We start from the raw sequence: 19,067 nt of genomic DNA, 5'->3' as shown, positions 1-19,067 counted from the left end.
TAGACATTTTAAATACTGACACGACGTAATAGGTCTAGAATATTTCACTCATAGATTGAATTAATTAGCTGGGCACTTCAATTCACAATTTAAACGAAACGCATAAACAATTGCTGATAAGATTTACGACAAACCGATGTGGTTAGTTTAATCCTATCACACTTAATAAATTATCATAAACATGCCAAACAGACTTTCAGACTTTTAATTTTCCGCAATTTTCCTCCGTTTTTTAACACTAAGCGTGCTACGAGGTTTGATTTTCGGTAAAATTTTGTTTAACTAGGTTGATGTGTCTTGTTAGGATTAGATTAGATGGGCTTAACAAATTTTTATCTTTTTATAAGTAATAATAATTGTTTTAAAATAGTTAACTAACATCACTTTGACTTTATTTTTTATTACGAGTATATATAGGTATATATTGGATCAGGTAAACATTATTATATATTTATTTTATTTTATTTTTATAGAACAGGGGGCAAACGGGCAGGAGGCTCACCTGATGTTAAGTGATACCGCCGCATTTTGTTATCTAGGTAGGTATAATATAGAAGTTAAACCGTTAGTAAGATCTATTAGGCGGGCCGCGGGATATCAAATAAATAATAAAAAAAGTATTAAATAAAGGAAAAATATCAAAACTGATTGGGTATTAGGAATAGTTTAATAATAGTTACTATTTATTAGTGACTAGGTAAAAAATATTCTTGATTAAATTTTTCTTTACGCCGTATTTTTATCTTTGCAGCACTGGATGAGGCTATGAACTATTTTTATGAATTCTCATGGACAAAATCATTTTTTAAGTAATGTTTAATAAAAACACACCAGTTTTCTTTACCAACAATGTATCAACTTATAAAATATTCCCGATATTCTTTGAGACGAGAACGGGATACGCAAGTAAGACGGCAGTTTATCTCAGCCCATTAATTTTTTACATCGTTATAGCCGATTAAAGGCCGCCATAATACAGAGTTATTTATTTATCCGATATAATAGCGAATAGTAATCGACAGAACTTGCTGATCTCAAAATGCATCAAGTAACAAATACTTTGATAGGATCGACTCACCATTTAACAAGAGGCTTTTCAGTGCGGCGGTGAGCCATTTAGCGAAAATAGTTATCACGCGGAGAAAAACTCGCGAGAGAGAGGACGCGAAGTGCCGCCAGTGCGAAAGAGACGGTGGATATAAGAAAGAAATAATAAAAAGCGTGGTCGAAGTGTGGTGGCGTTGGGCGGGATGCAGGCCCCTCCCTGCGAAGCGTCGCCGCCTCGGCGCTACTTGACGCGTCAGTCTCAACCACAGCGCGCTATCTCGCACGCGCGCCCGCCGTATTACCGCGCGTAAAAAGTTTGACTATTACCGAAACTTCGCGAACTATGTTATTTTAGAGTGGACATCGCATCGTTTGTGTATTGTTATGATCTGTAATGGGATGCACGGTCGGTGACGTGTGGGCCCGTAGCCGGTTTCCTGAGGTGGCCAGCTTGATGCTGCTTCAAGGTGAGGGCCGTGAACGGCCAGTTATGGACGAGGAATGCTCCGCCCGGCCCTGTGCCACTGACTTTTCTATTGCGGCTATTATGGCCAGGGACAGGCAGGAGAGGCGAGAGAGACGAAGACATAGAGACCCTAGAGAAGATACTTTGACGCCTTTAGGTGAGTCTTGGTGGACGTTTGAAATAATAGGAATAAAAAGAGATTCTAAAGAAGACAAAGCGTCTTTAAAGCTTCGAATAAAGCTTTGTCTGTAGTAAAAATTAAATACAAAAATAAGTTTTAAAATTATGATAATATCGTAACATTTCTGCACTAGATTCCGTTTCTGATTTCTTTACAATATCAATATTATAATATTGCGATCTTATAATCGATTTAATATTTTTGTAATAATATTTTTAATTTATTAAGCACATTGGCCTCTAGCCTTACGGCAAGTTGTAAATTTGAGGGTGTGCAGTCTTAATAAATACCTAATTATTGGGTTAATAATACATACCATTTAAACTTTTTTATTTAACATTTGCTCGAACGGTTAAGGAAAACATCGTGAGGAAACCGACATGTCTTAGACCGAAAAAGTCAACTACGTGTGTCAGGTCACTGGAGGCTGATCACCTACTTGCCTATTAGATTTAAAAATGATCTAAAGAGGTTGTAGCGCCACTGATTTATTTATTTATCTTTTTTATTAGTGAGATACATATAAACTTCTTATTAGGACTCACGAAATTGTTAATACCTATATCAGTTTGAGTGCTGTGAGAATTAAAGTAAAAATATTTGTCACAATAAAAATAATTTTAGCGAAGTTAAATTAAATTGGAAACACATTTGAAATCTTGACTAAGATTATTATTATAATATGAAGCTAGATTACTTAAATTAGAATTGTTAATTTTGAGACAATATTTTAACTAACGCAATAATTGTAATAATTTGGATTATCTGAATAAATAAATTAATAAGCAGATTACTAAATCTAGTAAGATATTAATAATTGATACATAGAAATATTACTAAAATATCAACCAAATTTACTATACAAAATAACCAGAACTTCGACAATTTATTAACTGTTTTCCGCAGACAAAATATTAAAACTAACACATACAAATAATTGTAATAAATTTCGAAGTGGACAAACAAAATAACTAGAGAAGTAGAGTTCATGTTTTTTCAATTTATAAAGATTTTGTAAATATTTTATTTGATTCAGGAAAATTTGCAGGGTTTGAGAATCTAAAATTTCACGAATTCTTATTTTTAAAATATATTTAGTTGATACTACACCCCATTTTTAACCTCACATTCAGATAAGACAAGAGAAAACTAACTTACACTAATTTATCATACCACTTCATCATAAATGGCTGATGCCCCCTGATTGACTTTTGCCTCTGTTCATCTTTTGTTGAGAGGCCCCTGACAATCCAACCAACGCAGCCTCGGTATACTGGGTTTTCTCTTGGTTGTGACTTCAGTAAGAACCATTTGGTACTGTCGTCCGCTATTCACACGTCCCAACCACTAGAACCCGATGCATTTTATGAATTAAATCAAATCTTATCCTACGAATCTATTTAAAAAACAAAGCTACTTTAAATATAGCATTTACAACTTACTTCCGCAGACAAAACTGTATAATTAGATATAAATAGGCTGCCATTATGTATTCTATACGATATACATTTTGATTTCAGTTTTAACGTTAATACATCTAAGTTCTAGTTTAAAGAAATAAACTTAATTATTTTACGTATTACTTAATTTATTTTTACAGATAAATTTCCTTAGTTGAATTTTTCGTAGTAGAATAACTTAAAATGGAATCTGACAAATCAACAGCATCCCAATATTTTTCTTCCCATGAAGCCCAAAACCTCCATTACTCCAAATCTTACAATAATCAGTCTCTGTAACCCGTTTTAGTACAAATTTATAAGTCCCTTTTATAAGTATCAAAAAATTATTTGACCGCTCTATCTTTTATTTTGCAACCTCAAATTAGTCGATTTGAATATGAATCTTATCTATATCTATTACTATGGTAAAAACATGTTTTTACTCCATTTTTTTAGCGTCTTCCTCTGTGTTCGAGTTATAGAGGTAAAGATAAAATTTTCCTAATAGAAAGTATACTGTTTAACTTCAATGTATAATCTCAAACTTCATAATTATACAAGGTATGTTGTAGAGTAAATTAGTACTAATTATTAAGATAATTTCGACGTTTTAATATTTTCATTTAATATTTGTTAAGTGTATATCAAGGTAAATTAATAAAATGAGTAAACAACTTTTTAAATTAAAAAAAAAATAAAGCTTATTGAAAAGGACTGTAGTGGTACAACCTTACAAGATCTTAGGTTTAGATTGTTGTATAAGTTTCGTGGTAATTTTTTCCTAATAGGCAAGTAGCCTTCTGTGTTTGACACACGCCGTTGATTTTTTATTCTAAGCCAGTTTCCTCTATCTTATTTTCTTCGCCATACGAGCGAGTGATATTCGTCTCGAGGTACATTCATGTATATATTTACCTTCATTAAGTATTTATTTTACGCTTGATGAACAATTATTTCAACGAATAAATAATATCTCAAGACGGGTTTTGAACAATGCCCTCTTATATAAATATAATAAATAAAATTAATGCTTAAAGACCTATACTCTTTAAAATTATTACAGAAAAATTCGTTGATGCCACCGCCTCAGCATCTGGGTCGCCATCCCCACCTCTACCCGAATTCGACAGAGATTCCCCTGTAGATGTCTCATCTACGTCAGAGGCCGGTTCCATGAGTGGGGGTCCTGGGGGCTCCAGGGCTCTCTCCCCTACCCCAAGAAACCCCTTGCTCGCAGAACGGTGGTCCAGCGAAGAAATGAAACACATACAATGTCATTTAGAAACGAAGGAACTATGGGATAAATTCAATGAATTGGGGACAGAGATGATCATTACAAAAACTGGAAGGTGAGTGTTTTATCAATGTATTTCATATTCAACAGAGGCTAAAATTATAATTATATTTATTATAAAACTGCAATTTGTGTGACTACTACAGTTTAAAGATAATACAAAAAAGGGAAATAAAAATGGAGGGTGATTGGCGGCTTTATCGCTTTTGAGCGATCTCTTGTCCAAACACCTACTTAGTTTTTAGATGAATTAAAAATAGGTAGTAATAAAATAACAGTAGTCTAGTCACTGTTAGACTACTCTTCCGTGGTACCGAAGACCACATGTTTAATAATAAATTTATACACAGAAAATAAAATAAAAAGAAATTAAGAAGCTAAGAAAAATTATGCCACTTGTAATTTATGATGATTTTAAAATAATTTAATATAATTTCATTAACTAAGCGTTAAGTAAGCTATTTAAAGTAGGATTGTGTACGAACCACTGACATTATAAAGTTTTTATTTAAAGGATTTTTCAATAGTATGTGGAAATTAAATAAGGAATAAACAGCACGAAAAATATTGAGCATGAACCTCAATTAATAAAACTAAGACTCAAGTCAACAAGTCAACAAGTCAAGCTGTGATCGGATTCCATTAAAATCCACATAGATTTTTATATAATTTTAAGGCAATGATATAGCAATTAATTAATTGTTTTATGTGACTATATTCTTTACATTGTTGGGTGGAAAGCATGTGTACTTATGGTTTAGGTACATTTAAAACTGTAGTGGGTATAAGAGCGTGCCATTTCTTAAAAGGCCGGCAACGCACTCGCGAGTCTTCCAGCATTTAGAGGGTCTATGAGCGGCAGTATCACTTAACATCAGGTGAGCCTCCTGCCCGTTTGTTCTATAAAAAAAAAGTATGCTGCACCCATGCTTAACATATTTCGATAGTTTAACTAGTATTTTTTGAATTAAGCTGACGGTGGTAGGTCAGTGGTAATCGGAAGCGTGTTTGTAACGAGACGAAGGCTATACACGATAGCCGATATGGTAGGTGGCAGCTTTTCAGTGGTGCGAGGCATGGCCGTCGCGCCTCGGGGCAGAACAATGGGCAATTGCCCAACACTGCCCTCGATCGAACAAACGAAATCGGTGTTCAAATCGAGCTAATTAGCTCGAAGATTGTATTACACTTTTAGATGACTTTTCATAATTGGGTGGTCTATTTAAGTGGTGATTTATTTCTGTAAACTAATTGACAAGTTGTCACTTGGTAAACACTAACAATCTCAATTATGAAATTTTAAATGGGAGTGGGAAGCCTCTAGTGATGTGGCTGTCTAAGTAAAAGGGAGAAATAGAAGTGAGAAATAGTTCTAGGTTTTTGCCACAATATCAGTGGCACCGCGAGCATCGCAGTCGGCGACGTTATCGCTACGACGTAAATCACCGCGACAGCTCACCGATCGTGACAAATTCGCTAACGCGGCCTTTGATAACACCTGCCGCCATTTTAGAAATACGCCTTATCACATTTACGACTTTATTCATACCTCACGATCAAGAAGTGTAACATGTTCAAATCTTTCCTCGGGACAAAGGGTCATCTGTCAGTAATTAATTTAACTGTGAAAAAATAGGCCATAAACGAAATCCCCGTCACAAAGGGATAATTTGCCACACGCGCGCTCTGCCCCGTCGATTAGCATAAATCTCGCCAACTAACCGTCACAAATGAACGTTGCCTTACTCAAAATCTGCGTGGCAAAACAAACAGCGGTGGGCCATGGGACGTGGGCTGCGGCTCGGAGATTCGCACGGCGTTCGCGTCGCGTCCCCGTGACGCGTGACGAAGCGCGACGAATCGCGGCCGTCGCCCGCTCATATAAATCAGCATTATCTCGCAAGATAGCCGCGGCCGACCCCGCTAGCTCGTGTCGTTCGAAAAAATTAATGGCTCGGAAAAACGATTCGCTTATGAGGGATCTTTCAATGTAATTGAATTGTTCCACTGAGATCTCATTGTCGCAATGTTTTGCTGAATCAGGTGCGTTATTCCTTGCTTAACTTATTAATGTAGAACTATCTGTAGTAAACAAAAATATAATTATGTACCTGTGTAGAACAGTTGTACTAAGTCAGTCTAAATCGGCGCACTTCTTGACTTACACTGTATTTTGTTATTTTTGTTTAAAAAAAATAATGGTGCAGCCTTTTAGATCTACACCATAGATTTCTGTACATGTTTCATTTGTTTTTCTAATAGGCAGGTGATCTCTGATATCAGTTTCCTTGCGATATTTTTCTTTTCCGTACGAGCCAGTGTTATACAAAGCGATTAGTACCGGAGATCGAATCTACGACCACGTCGGCGATTTTTATCTTTTTGTCATTTATATTGTAATGTAACTTTAATACTATTTTCTTGTTAACTTATACATAGAAACATATCTACTAAATACCAAAAACTCGAAAATTCAAATCAGTGTTTTGGCTATAAATTCTTAATTTGCATATGGGTCACAATAAAAATGCACACTAGCACGGCCACTGCATTCATCCCCATGAGATTATCATAACAGCCGTAATAGAATGTAAATATGTCTGTCTGTGTAGCTTATGCGGTAAGCTGCGTTTTAAAACCCGTCTCATTGTTGCTTAAAGCGATCATTTTTCATCCGCTCAGCAAATATTTTGTCAGATGCAGTTTGTTAGGTAATTTATATATGAATTGGACGATTAACACTGTTGTATAAAAGCATTAGTTGATTGTTCGGTGTATAGGACTTCAGAATCTTATATAAAATTACAACCAAAGACAAACTTATCGTCCCTGTGTCAGTGTGTAGGTAAACATTGAAATATTATTAATATATTTAAAGAATCGCAATAAAGAGATTTAGCTTGTCAATTGTCATTATTCATCTTGTCAATTCAAATTTTTGATACGCTGTGGTATATGATGTATAGATAATTGAAAGCTCATATGATATCAAAGAAATCATTTGAGCTATGGAGATGTCAGTTTGCCAACACATTATAATCACAAACTTGGCACACGACAACTGTCTTGATTTACTTCTCACCACTATGCTTTATATAAATTCACATTTCGATGATAAACGCGAAATATTACGTTGCGACAATATTACAATTTAATTGTTTGCGTGCTTTGATGTTAATGTTTACGACTTTATGAGTATAGGATACTTTGATGAGAACGATTCACTAGAATCCCAACTGTAAGTAACATAAAAGCGACTATATTATCGAAATATTATGACTGTTCTGTCAAATTATTTAGATCAATTTAAGTTTTAATAATTTCAACATTTTTTATGCATGTTTCTTTATTGTATTTATATATTGTCTACATCCTAAACCTGCTGTATAATTGTTACAGTTCTAGACAAGCTGTGAGGGTCGTAAATAAAATAAATTTGTGCAAATAAAATAAATTGTGATAATATTCGTCGCGCTAGGTGCACCGCGCTTACACGTACGTTGCAATTTATCGCACTCGTACGATAATTGTTGATATACGATCGCGATCCGACACTGTAATTGTCAACGCTTAATCTTCTAATTGGCTCGCATTTGCCAATGCCAGCGTGTCGCCTCGATTCGCGATAGTCCGCGATTCGTAAAAAAAAAAACACATACCTACCATTTTCGGTTATCGTAAAGCGCGATCCCGCGACGCCCATAAAAGTTGCGAGGAAGAAAAGCAATTCGCGACGCCAATTTCGAGAACAGTAAAAAGTTCGTTTCACAAGTGCAACTTGAAACGGCGTTTAAGAGCGAAGCAGGGCGGCGCCCACCCGGCAGGAAACAATTTGGTATTTTATCGGCGGTGAGGAGGCGCGGGTGACCGTATTGCTGATTTATGTGCGCATTAGTCGACTCCGCGAGGTGAACGCGCGAAATGCACGTGAACATCGCTATGAGTTAGATTACCCCATCGTTATCAGCTGGTGTTTGTCTGCTTTCTTTTTAGCTATGTTGTGGTTTGGTTTAGTATGTAGGCTTATGTGAAATTATATATACAAGTTTCAAGTATAATTTTTTACATTACAAGCAAACTGTCACGTAGTTCCTAATATAACTATCAATTAAATAACTGTATTAACGGAAATTTTTAATCAATTAAGTGTTCTAATCCAAAATAAAAACATCCAAATAATAACTTCATACAATCTAATTTACTTAAATGAAGGGAGTTTGCGAAACGCCAACATTGTTTAACTCGTTCCAAGTTTAAATTGAAAACGCCAGAACTCCTTAGTCCGAGTCAAATTTTGAACTTTGCCGCTGAATTGGAAATTTCTTTATAAATATCTTATTAAGTTTAAATTTTGTGTCACGCCGCCGACACTAAATTTATTCTTGAGAGACGGCGTCGTGAGGGTGCAAGCCCCGGTGTAAATGTATGCAAACGGGAAACGCGATGTTTGAGCTGAAAACGACAAAAGAATTGGGGGGCACGGCGCCCCCTAGCGACGTTGACGCGCCGACACCGCCCCTCTAAAGAGCTCGCTGTCTCATTGCAAATTCACTTTACTTTGTGTCTTATTAAGAGATTAGCTGTCACTGTACCCACTTTGAATTTCAGTTTGTTAAAATACGATTCTGAGACATTCCTTTTCATTTTACACAATTGTATTATTAATCCACAAATCGATAATACATATATCTCTTAAATAACTTAGCGATTTAATCTCATCCGGGTGTTTATTGTTAACTATAAAAATTAAATAATAATTATCTTAAATACTCTGTGAATTTACAGACAGAAATAAAGACTAAATTTTGTTTAAATCCACTTGGTTTTTGTTACCTTTAATTGTCCCTTATTATTGAAACAACTAATATTTAATAATAAGCCATTACGTATTACTTCTATGTGCCTATTGTTAATAATTGATTCAAAAAATGCAATCTAGGTTATGTGAAGAGAACACATGCATTACTCAAAGAGTGATTCATGTAAATGTACCCTTAGCAAGTCGGGCTAATCTGCCCCCCAACCCACAATATGGCGAGGGGAGACAGGGCGCTACCGAGAAAACGTGTAAACTAATTATGTACATTTTCGTAGCCAGTTATTTACATAACCCCGCTTTCACCGTGAATATTTCATTTCTTGTGACATAATATGACATCTGCTGGTTTTGTTTTGAAACTTTTAATTTTCGTATCACCCCATATGTAATAATAGGTTATTGTCTGTAAACGTTTTGGGAGTAATTTGACAGGCACTTTCTACTGTATTTTTAAATACATTTGGGGATTCTTTTCGATAGGGTAAAGTATGGGAAAAATACTGATGCAATTTTAGGCCCCATTTTAGCATTATAACTGCGTATAATTTTTAAACAATTTTAGAAGAATTTAATTGACTCTTCAGTAGTAGACGGATTTTGTATTTAATTCAGTGTAATCACTTTCACCATCAAAATTTGTACACAAAATACACTTATGCTTGCGGTAATGTTACTAAATAAAGAACTATACTAGTATATAGTACCTTATTAACCTATTACGTGCAATGAATAGTCTGGAAGTAATGTTGATTCAAACAGGAATCATCGACTGCATTATTATTAACTATATCTCAGTGAATTCTGTATTTAAAATAACTTAGTAGCAGATAGTATCGTCATAAAAAATATTTTAATTGAGGCCAGTATTCTAAATAGTCAATCGAAAAATTTAAAAATGGAATATCGTTTTCGCAAGGATTACTCTATTATCGTACAAGTGAAATCCGTATGTAAGTTTGGTAAAGGAAATATCAGGGCATTCATCCAAGTTTTAATACACACAGTTCACGCTTATTTATAAATCGTCTTAGCTGGAACTAATTTATGGAAGTAAGTACGCGGAAAATGTTTATTTACTTAGTCCACCCTCCGTTGACATCCGCCGTATATACGCTTATGTAACCACATAATCACTTGTGTCAGCCATTATATGCAGTTTTATTATATACCGTGTGTTATAAATGAAATTCAACTAGAATAACTGTTAAATGTTCTGATATTAATATATTCTTCTATTCTCATTTTAAGGGAACGCAAACTTAAAATTCGTGTGTTAGTCACCGTAAGAGTTAGAATCAGGTGGCGGCTTTTTGTACCTTTTTATTCGGCGGGAATCGAGCTTATCCTTAAACACCACGTACAAAGCCGTAAAGTTGAGAGTACAAATTAGTTTTGAAATAAAGTCAAGTGAAAAAATGAAAAAAAAGTGGCGCTACAAGATTTTTAGGTATGTATTTCTTTAACTGTTTCAAGATTATTTGTCAATCTGATAGGCAAATATGTCAGCCTCCTGTGCCTGATACGTCCCGCGACTTTTTTCTCTACCGCAAGCCGGTTTTCACGATGTTTTCCTTCACCGTTCGAGCGAATTTTTAATGCACAATGCACATAGAAAGAAAGGCCATGGTTGATTCGGAGCAGGGTTCAAACCTACGACCTCAGTCGCTAGCTGAAGCTACTATGCCAAGTTGAAGTACCTTATTCAATCAAACATTTTTCGGTTATTAAAGTACGTTATTGCTAGATTACTTATCAAATTTACGAGGCTTCCTAAGACAACGAAATTAAATAAATATACAGCTATCGTAAATTTCCAATAATTTTCTATTATAGGCATATTAACTGAATCGTTCTGCGAGTAAATATGTACAGATTAGTGTCATTCCGTTTGAAGTTCGTTCAAAGAAAACTGTTTGATGTAGCTTCACTTTATTGGTATACCATGGTCGGTCGGCTGAATTTCATTAAATTTGTAATAAGTATCGGATTTTACATTGATTCGTATGTCTTCTGTAAAACTGTAGAAGGTAACAGAAGTGTCTAGTATATAGTATGTATCAAGAGTTGCCGCAGTGCTAAAATTGTTTAGGATATATAATTTAATAGGTAGTTTGGGTTACATCATATTATCGAAGATTTCATTTTAGATTCATCAAGATTTATTTTTGTGGCCTAGGTATTGAATGCAAACAAACACCTTCTTTACTTTTTAAAATATTATTGTAGATTTATATATACCTACTAATGGATTTACTAATAATACAGGAATTTGTTTAATTAAAACAGTTCCCAAATCTTAAACCTTATAATGAATTGTTTCAAATTAAACAACACGCTTTTAAATTTTATTTTTATTATTAACTTTATATAAATATAACTATTAGCTTAGTTAAGTTTTATTTAATGACGCATAGCAATAGTACCTACCTCATGTATTAGTTAAGCATATTAGGTTTAAATAATTAACCCTAAAATTTTAATTTTTTTTTACTTATATACGAATTATGTTTTAAAATTCAAAATTTATGCAACCTCGGAAGCTATTTTCAGCTTTCAGTAGACACAATTGTTTTATATTAGACAATTTCATAAAAAAAATTACTTAATTTAATTGATACGAGTTAATTAAATATTGCTTAGATAATGACAGCGGTTCAGCCAGATATAAGAATTTTTAATAGATTCAAATATCGTCTAGGGACATTAATATACTTTGGAGAATTCAAATTCCGTCACGCCCACATATCGCTATTCTCTATTAGTACTCAAGATTCAAAAATCATTTATTCATGTAGGTAACATAATGTACACTTATGAACTTCAAAAAAGAAATATACATTAAATAATATAATAAAATATGCTTCTACTTTTACATTTACTGCCAGTTCTCAAATCAAGGGCGTAGAACGGAAGTGAAGAACTGGCAATAAACTGTCCACCACTCTTTTAATCTACTTCACTTTTACTTCCAATGGCGATTGACATCCCAACTTAAATGTTAAGTTTTCCAAGATTTCATTCATCAAGTTCGCGACAGAAGGGCTTCGGACATTGAGAGAACTATATAGAAACTCCATTCAATTACACGCTACTGCTATTAAAAGCGCCGAATAATGTAGGCCTGTACACAATTTAGGTATCTGACGAGAAATTATATCTTCCGTACTTACAATTCGTATCTTCTAAGAAAAAATGCATAATATACCTGTAGTAAATATAATAACATAAATGACAGATCATTAGAGCCTCTTGTTCCTTCTGTTCATTGTTGTAAACTGAAGCTAAACGCCAACAAATAGATAGCTTATATATACTCAGTTTCCTATGTTCCGTTTATATGTACATGTCAACGAGTGGAGGCGACGTGCCCTGAGCTAATGTCGTCGGCTTGACGCTAGGGGGCGGCACGTAGCCAGTTAAAACGGAACATGTCAACGATAGATAACTTGTGGAAACGTCTCTTGATAAGAAACGAGGTTTTATATAATTTGATTCAGGCATTGGTCACTACTTAAACATATGTTGAACTAAACACAGTTCCGTCTGTTTCTACCTCAGCTAAAGTATTAATTGAAGGTAAGAGTTGAATAATATAATAAATAATCTCTAATAGGGTTTGTTATAAGCGTGTTTTATAGGTAAGAAATGATTTTAAAAATCCTATTTGAAAATAAATTTAATTGTAATAAAACATTTCTTTCATATCTTAAATATCCATTAGCATTGATTGTTAGTTATATACTTTATAGGTTAGTAAAGTTTTATGATGGTTGAAGTTATAAGTAGATATGAATTTATTTAATAATAAAAACATACATAATTAGATTAAAACTAACCCTTAAATAAATGAAATAAATCGTTTGTAACAAGTATAATAGTCGAACAAATTTTATAATCTTATCTAATATTTTTATTCTAAGCTATTATAAAGTTTATGTGCCTGTAAATAATACAATGCGTAAATAATGAGCATGGATAATATTTCCATTAATTGTAGACGTTTTTTTCTTGCATAATACCCTAATCAGACATTATTATTATACTTATTATAATTGCAGTCTAGATTTGCGTGTGAACATACTTCACACCAGCGCGAAGTGAAAACATTCTAAGTATAGACTATTAGTATCTTTATCTGTCCATTTTCTATGACGTAACACGTAGTTTGCGAAAGTTAATCATTACCTCACACTTGGCGATAATGACTCTCGAATCTTTCATTAAGGCTTTGTGTCTGTTATCTATTGTACTCGAAATTAATTTGTCTACTAAAGAGTAAGAAAACTATGTTTTAAATTAAAACATTAATTAAATGTTTGAAAAGCTATGTACTATACATATTAAGACTCTTTTAGACTTTAATTATGTCTGTGGCCATTAAAACAGCAGAGAACTTAAAAAAAAACTACATATTAAAGATATAAAAAAATTAACATTGGTATTTATTGACATATTATATATTTATTTATACATCGAAAATAATAAACTCAGTAATTAATCGAATAGCTGACTGCAATGAGAGGCTTCGTAGACCTGTGCTAAAAGAGATCTAAGAGTATCAGAGTGCAAGACAAATTTTGAAAAAAAATGGTATAATTTATTTAGTGAATTGGAAAAAGACTTGTAATACGTTTAGCAATTATCAACAAAGTTTCCGATTTCCGTGTCGACTTAAGGAACTCCTCACAGGTGTACGTACGTACATAGCGAACGATTACGTGACTAAATTGCGGGTTTTGCGGGCATTAACGCGGATTCGGGGGAAATTATTTCGACACGTTCTTGCTTACGTTTTTCACCCGTGTAACCTAAGGTTGTTTTAAGTACAATACCATTGTAGCGATTACCTGGCTCCAAGGTAATCTAAAGTTTTTAGGCTGTACCAAATTATATATATAAAAGTGTTATAATATTTATTTACATACAATTCAAAAGAAATAGCATAATACATAAAAATATATCTAATAACTAACCTTAAAATTTAATTATTAAAAAATATTATTAAAAGGAGTCCCTTTAGGCAAGGTTCCGAAGATACTGGCAGCGTTCCCCCTTTGAATAGCTACACTAATTATTTGTACGAGGTAGCTGCCAGCTCTTCGTTCTCCTGTGATGTCGACTAACCTTTTTGATAATTCCCTAAAAAGCCTTAACGCGCTAGGACCCCACGGACCAAGGGTCTCGACACCGAATGGGACAAAATCATATTCAGAGCCTAGACCCCTGTATTTGCAGACTTTAGCTTTTTCAATATTTAATATAAGTTCATCAATCGAAATCAAAATGAACACTCTTTCCTATACTTTCTAAATTGATTCGTTATCAAATCGAACATTCAATTTTGTATTCTCACTTTTATAGATATCCAAATTATTATATGTTAAATATGTCTTTACAAGATTGAAAAATTGCTAGTAAATAAGCCTATTACACTATAGTATATTAGAGCCAAAGTGATACACACACATTCACAAACTGTTAAATGGTACCTACAGTTGATTTTCTCGGAAACAAGAGAGTATTCGATTCACCTTTTATCAACGTGTTAAAAACATTATTAAACTTGGTATACTGTTTTGAGCAGTGTTCTAGTGGTTTCGGCTTGTGACTCTCAGCCCTGAGATCATAGGTTAAATTTCCTATGGGCTTTCTAAATGCTCGGACGGTGAAGGAAAACATCGTGAGAAAACCGGCTTTCCTCAGACCCAAAAAGTCGACGGCGTGTGCTAGTGTCAGTGTATCACCTATTCGCCATATATAAGAACAATACATAAATAAGAAAATATCAGACTACTTAAAGGTAGACGAAATTCAAATTTCAGACTAAAACAAGAGCTGAATGTGGCATGCAATGTGACACCATTAGTACAGTGTCGACAATAAAAGCATATCCACGCGGAATTTCGCGCAGTGCGTCGCAAATTCCAACCGTCTACGCCCTTTGAATTGTAATTCCAGAATACAAAAAGATTCTAAAGTCAGCCTTATTATAAAGCTTTCTAGCTCGTTACTTTTACACAATAACCAGAATATGACTGATAAATTAGTTTCGTTTATCTTGGAGTTACCTTAGTTTGGAGTCATAATAAAAAGTGTCTGGAAATTATTGAATATTTTTGCTATCGTATGGTCATTAAAGATTCTTTATCATTCATAGAGTAGAGACTTACGTCCTGGCTTCAGATTTCTGATCCGTTGATAATTTTTCTTTAAACACTAGGAGTCTTTTGTTTATGACCCACGCCGATGATCTATGGCCTAGGACGTCTAGACTAGACAAGACTAGAAACACTTATTACCTAATTAGGTTCACTAACTAAAACAATAAAGCTTATTCAAAACTTATATGAAGTTCTTTGTTCTATTAAGTACAAACCCTCCCACCCCCACCCCTAACGAAGGCATGGCCTAGATCTAAAACTGTATGAACAAAAACTACAAAACTATGTATAATTTATTATGACTATATAAATTGACTGAAATAAGAATTTCTGTTTAAGGGGTCGTGAATCTAAAACCCAAATGAATGAAGTGATCCATGAGGTCAAAATATTTTATCACATTCTTCAAACAGTAACTAACTTAACATACTTTAATATAGACATATAATTCGAGTCGTAAATAGGTTAATATCCGTTAGCCCGCAATTATAAGCGACCATTATAAATTTACTGTGTAATTAAAGTACGCATGTTTAATATTTGTTTAAAATCACTAATTATTTCACCACAAATTAATACGTATACATCTGCGGCCGTAGTTTTGTACCTTATAATTTTCTAGTTGTGTCAACATGGTGTTTGTTTTATGAGTTATAATTGAAATTGCATTAAAAATATGATACAATTATGGATGTTTTACACACAGATTTTACACGTTCTACTTTTAATCGCTCATTGCTATCTTAGTTGCAAGTTTATTTATAATGCAGTTGCCCTATTGGCTTAAGCGAGTGACTCTAATGCCCTAGGTTTGATCCCCGGCTGTGCACCAATGGACTTTCTATGTGCGCCTTTGATCATACGGCGATGGCATATCGCTGTCGACTTTTTCGATCTAATGCAGTCTATTAGATCGAAAAAGTCGACAGCGTATTTCTCTAAAGGTGATCTACTTGCCTATTAGAAAAAAATCATGAAACAGATTCCTGTCTAAGTATGCATTTGATGCGTAACCTAAATTTACTCTTTCAGTTGAATTGCGATTTTTTTTAGTTAAAATACAGCGAACTCTAGCTAATATATACTATTCCTATAACTGATGTTTTCGTTATGTTTATATTGCAATCTCTATTAAACTACTTTTAATTTGGTATTTTGCATATCATTGTACGGACCGAAGAAAGATCGAGGCATACGTAAATTGGTAGTTTTTTGGAAGAGAATTTTCAACCAACTAAAGATCAAGACTAGGTAATTAGCTTGCTAACTTTTGCTTAGGCAGTTGCCAGGTATAGTCTCAACAAGCTGGTTATGGTATGAGGAGTGATGGCAATAGAAGAAGACCAAATGAAGATAGGCCTTCAGCAATGAAGACTACAAAAAGACCAACTGTAAACTGTTCAAGTGCATTTATGAGGTTTTTTTATTGAACTGGGGGCAAACGGGTAGGAGGCTCACCTGATGTTAACTGATACCGCCGCTCATGGACACTCTCGATGCTAGATGGCTCGCGAGTGCGTTGCCGGCCTTTTAAGAATTTGTACGCTCTTTTCTTGAAGACGCTAAGTCGAATTGGATCGGAAATACTTCAGTGGACAGCTGGTTCCACAAGGTGGTGGTGTTGATCTATAAGCATTCGTAGTACTCCAAGTCACATTTACATTAATCATAGGATTGACAAAATGCAAGATTTGAAGCCAAGACCTCCCAGGATGAACAATATTTCACTATGCGCCAAGCCTCGCCACGCCCAATCAGCTCATTAAGCAACTAAGTCTCATCAATCTTTCACACATCCAAAAAAAAAACATGAATTTTGAAACGTCAAATATAGAGCTTCAAATTTCATAAATAGTTTAACGGATCGTATTGATGGGAATAATTTTGAAAAGCTGGAGAAATAATTCAGAACGTATTACCCTATGTTTGATAATTATGAGGAAATGTCGAAAGAACCAGTTGCTTGTCTAAGAGTAAAAAAAAAAAATACTGATGCTAAGAATCCTTTGCTATACATTATTCACTAGAATTTATCTATTTGATATAAAGTCGATTTTTATACGTTCTAATTTTAAAATCTCTCTTTTGTCTATATCCAAACTCGCCACAGATTACACATGGAATAACGGATTAAAACTATATGTTGTCTTCAGTTTGTTAATTCCTAGAGTTTATTATTTGAGTCAAAATATCTGTCAGAATCTCTGTATATGTTCAAGTTCACCTTGCAGGGATGTGTGAATTAAATTCCAATAAATCAACTCTAAATTTACGTCATGCTTAGGATGATTGGCAGCCCATTTTCCAATAATCTTATTGCACATGGTAATTTGTCATCGCGTACAGCCCGGACCGCCCAGGCCCATCAGAACCAAAGACATTACTCAGATATATTAGTCAAAGTGAATACTAGATGTTATTTTCATACTTGTTATGACACTAGAGAGCTGTTAGTGAAGTGGTTAAGTATACGTCAACACAAAGATAGCGCGTTCAAATCGCGGCTAAAACATCGTGAGGAATGTCTCAGAAGTTGAAACCTTTCGCTAATTATTTCAAGTGATTATTTTTTTAAAGGCAAAGTGCCTTTATGGTGTGGGAGAGAATTTCGACGATAAGTTTTGACAAGTATTTAAATATCTTACTTGTTCTTATTATGACATTTGCATGCCTATTGATATTGCTGGCTGTGTTTTTTATAACTAATCAATTAGATTGTACCACTTTCTATAGAAATTAACGATTTATTATTACTATTAATTATATCGCAGAAATATCGATCAATGATAATATAGTAATCCGAGAGGGTTTTAGACTTAATGTATATTAAAATATGCTTTGATCATCATTTAAAATTTCGTTACAATTATTACCACCACTTCTGAATCACTGTTTCAATTAATATTCATCAAAGTATCAAATTAGTACAGAAACGATTTTATTAAATTATAAAAAAAAACAATAAACAATTTAATGAACGATTTATGTAATAATCAATATTTAACATTAATACCACCGGTAGTAATTAAATAGAATTTTAAACCTCTTCGTTAGTGAAAAGTGTAAAATTACTCCGTCAATCGAGTAGGCGACGAGTCGTAACCACGTCGAGTTAAACAGACAAGGATGCCCCGTATCGAATGCCCCGGCGCGGGCGCATCCATCACAAATCCACGCACCATATCGGCAAAATGATATCTGTTCCCCTTTTTCTACACAAAGGCACCTGTTTATTGCGACCACATTACTCTGGTATATTATAGTTATACTATTTTGCTTTGTATAATATCGTTGAGCGTATTTCAGTTTTTTTTATTTCAGAAAACAATTAAAACACACGATATTGTCAATAAAACAGTCGAATAAATCGTATTTAAATTAAAATATAACTAAATCAAACAACAAACGGGATGGAGACTCGCTGTGGACGCCCTCTGCCCCACCTAGGGGTTATAGGACATAAAGAAATCAAACAAACTTAAACATGAATCTAATAACTGAATTACAAAAACTTTAATATGTAAATCTTCTAAATAAAAGAAAATTGTGTATCGATCAAAGTCCATAAAGAAAATAAAGATAACTATCTACGTCTACCATAAATTATTGTAAATACATATGTATTGATATTATCATTGGCTAAGTCATTATTATCGC

At 33.9% G+C, this 19,067-nt stretch overlaps 1 protein-coding gene across 2 annotated transcripts in view; it reads left to right on the top strand.

Annotated features, from left to right (window-relative positions):
* The first annotated feature begins 1,294 nt into the window (after positions 1 to 1,294).
* The window catches only part of LOC111000361 (T-box transcription factor TBX20-like), a 37,002-nt gene continuing 19,229 nt past the window's right edge, over positions 1,295 to 19,067 (top strand). For both annotated transcript variants that reach the window (XM_022269765.2, XM_022269764.2), the window contains exons 1-2: positions 1,295 to 1,670; positions 4,200 to 4,485. In XM_022269765.2, the coding sequence (XP_022125457.1) occupies positions 1,442 to 1,670; positions 4,200 to 4,485 (515 nt within the window). In that variant the 5' untranslated portion in view covers positions 1,295 to 1,441. The remainder of the gene's footprint in view (positions 1,671 to 4,199; positions 4,486 to 19,067) is intronic.

This window comes from Pieris rapae, chromosome 16 (genome assembly GCF_905147795.1).
Source record: "Pieris rapae chromosome 16, ilPieRapa1.1, whole genome shotgun sequence".
NCBI lineage: Eukaryota > Metazoa > Arthropoda > Insecta > Lepidoptera > Pieridae > Pieris > Pieris rapae.
This window is presented reverse-complemented; position numbering and strand designations above follow the sequence as displayed.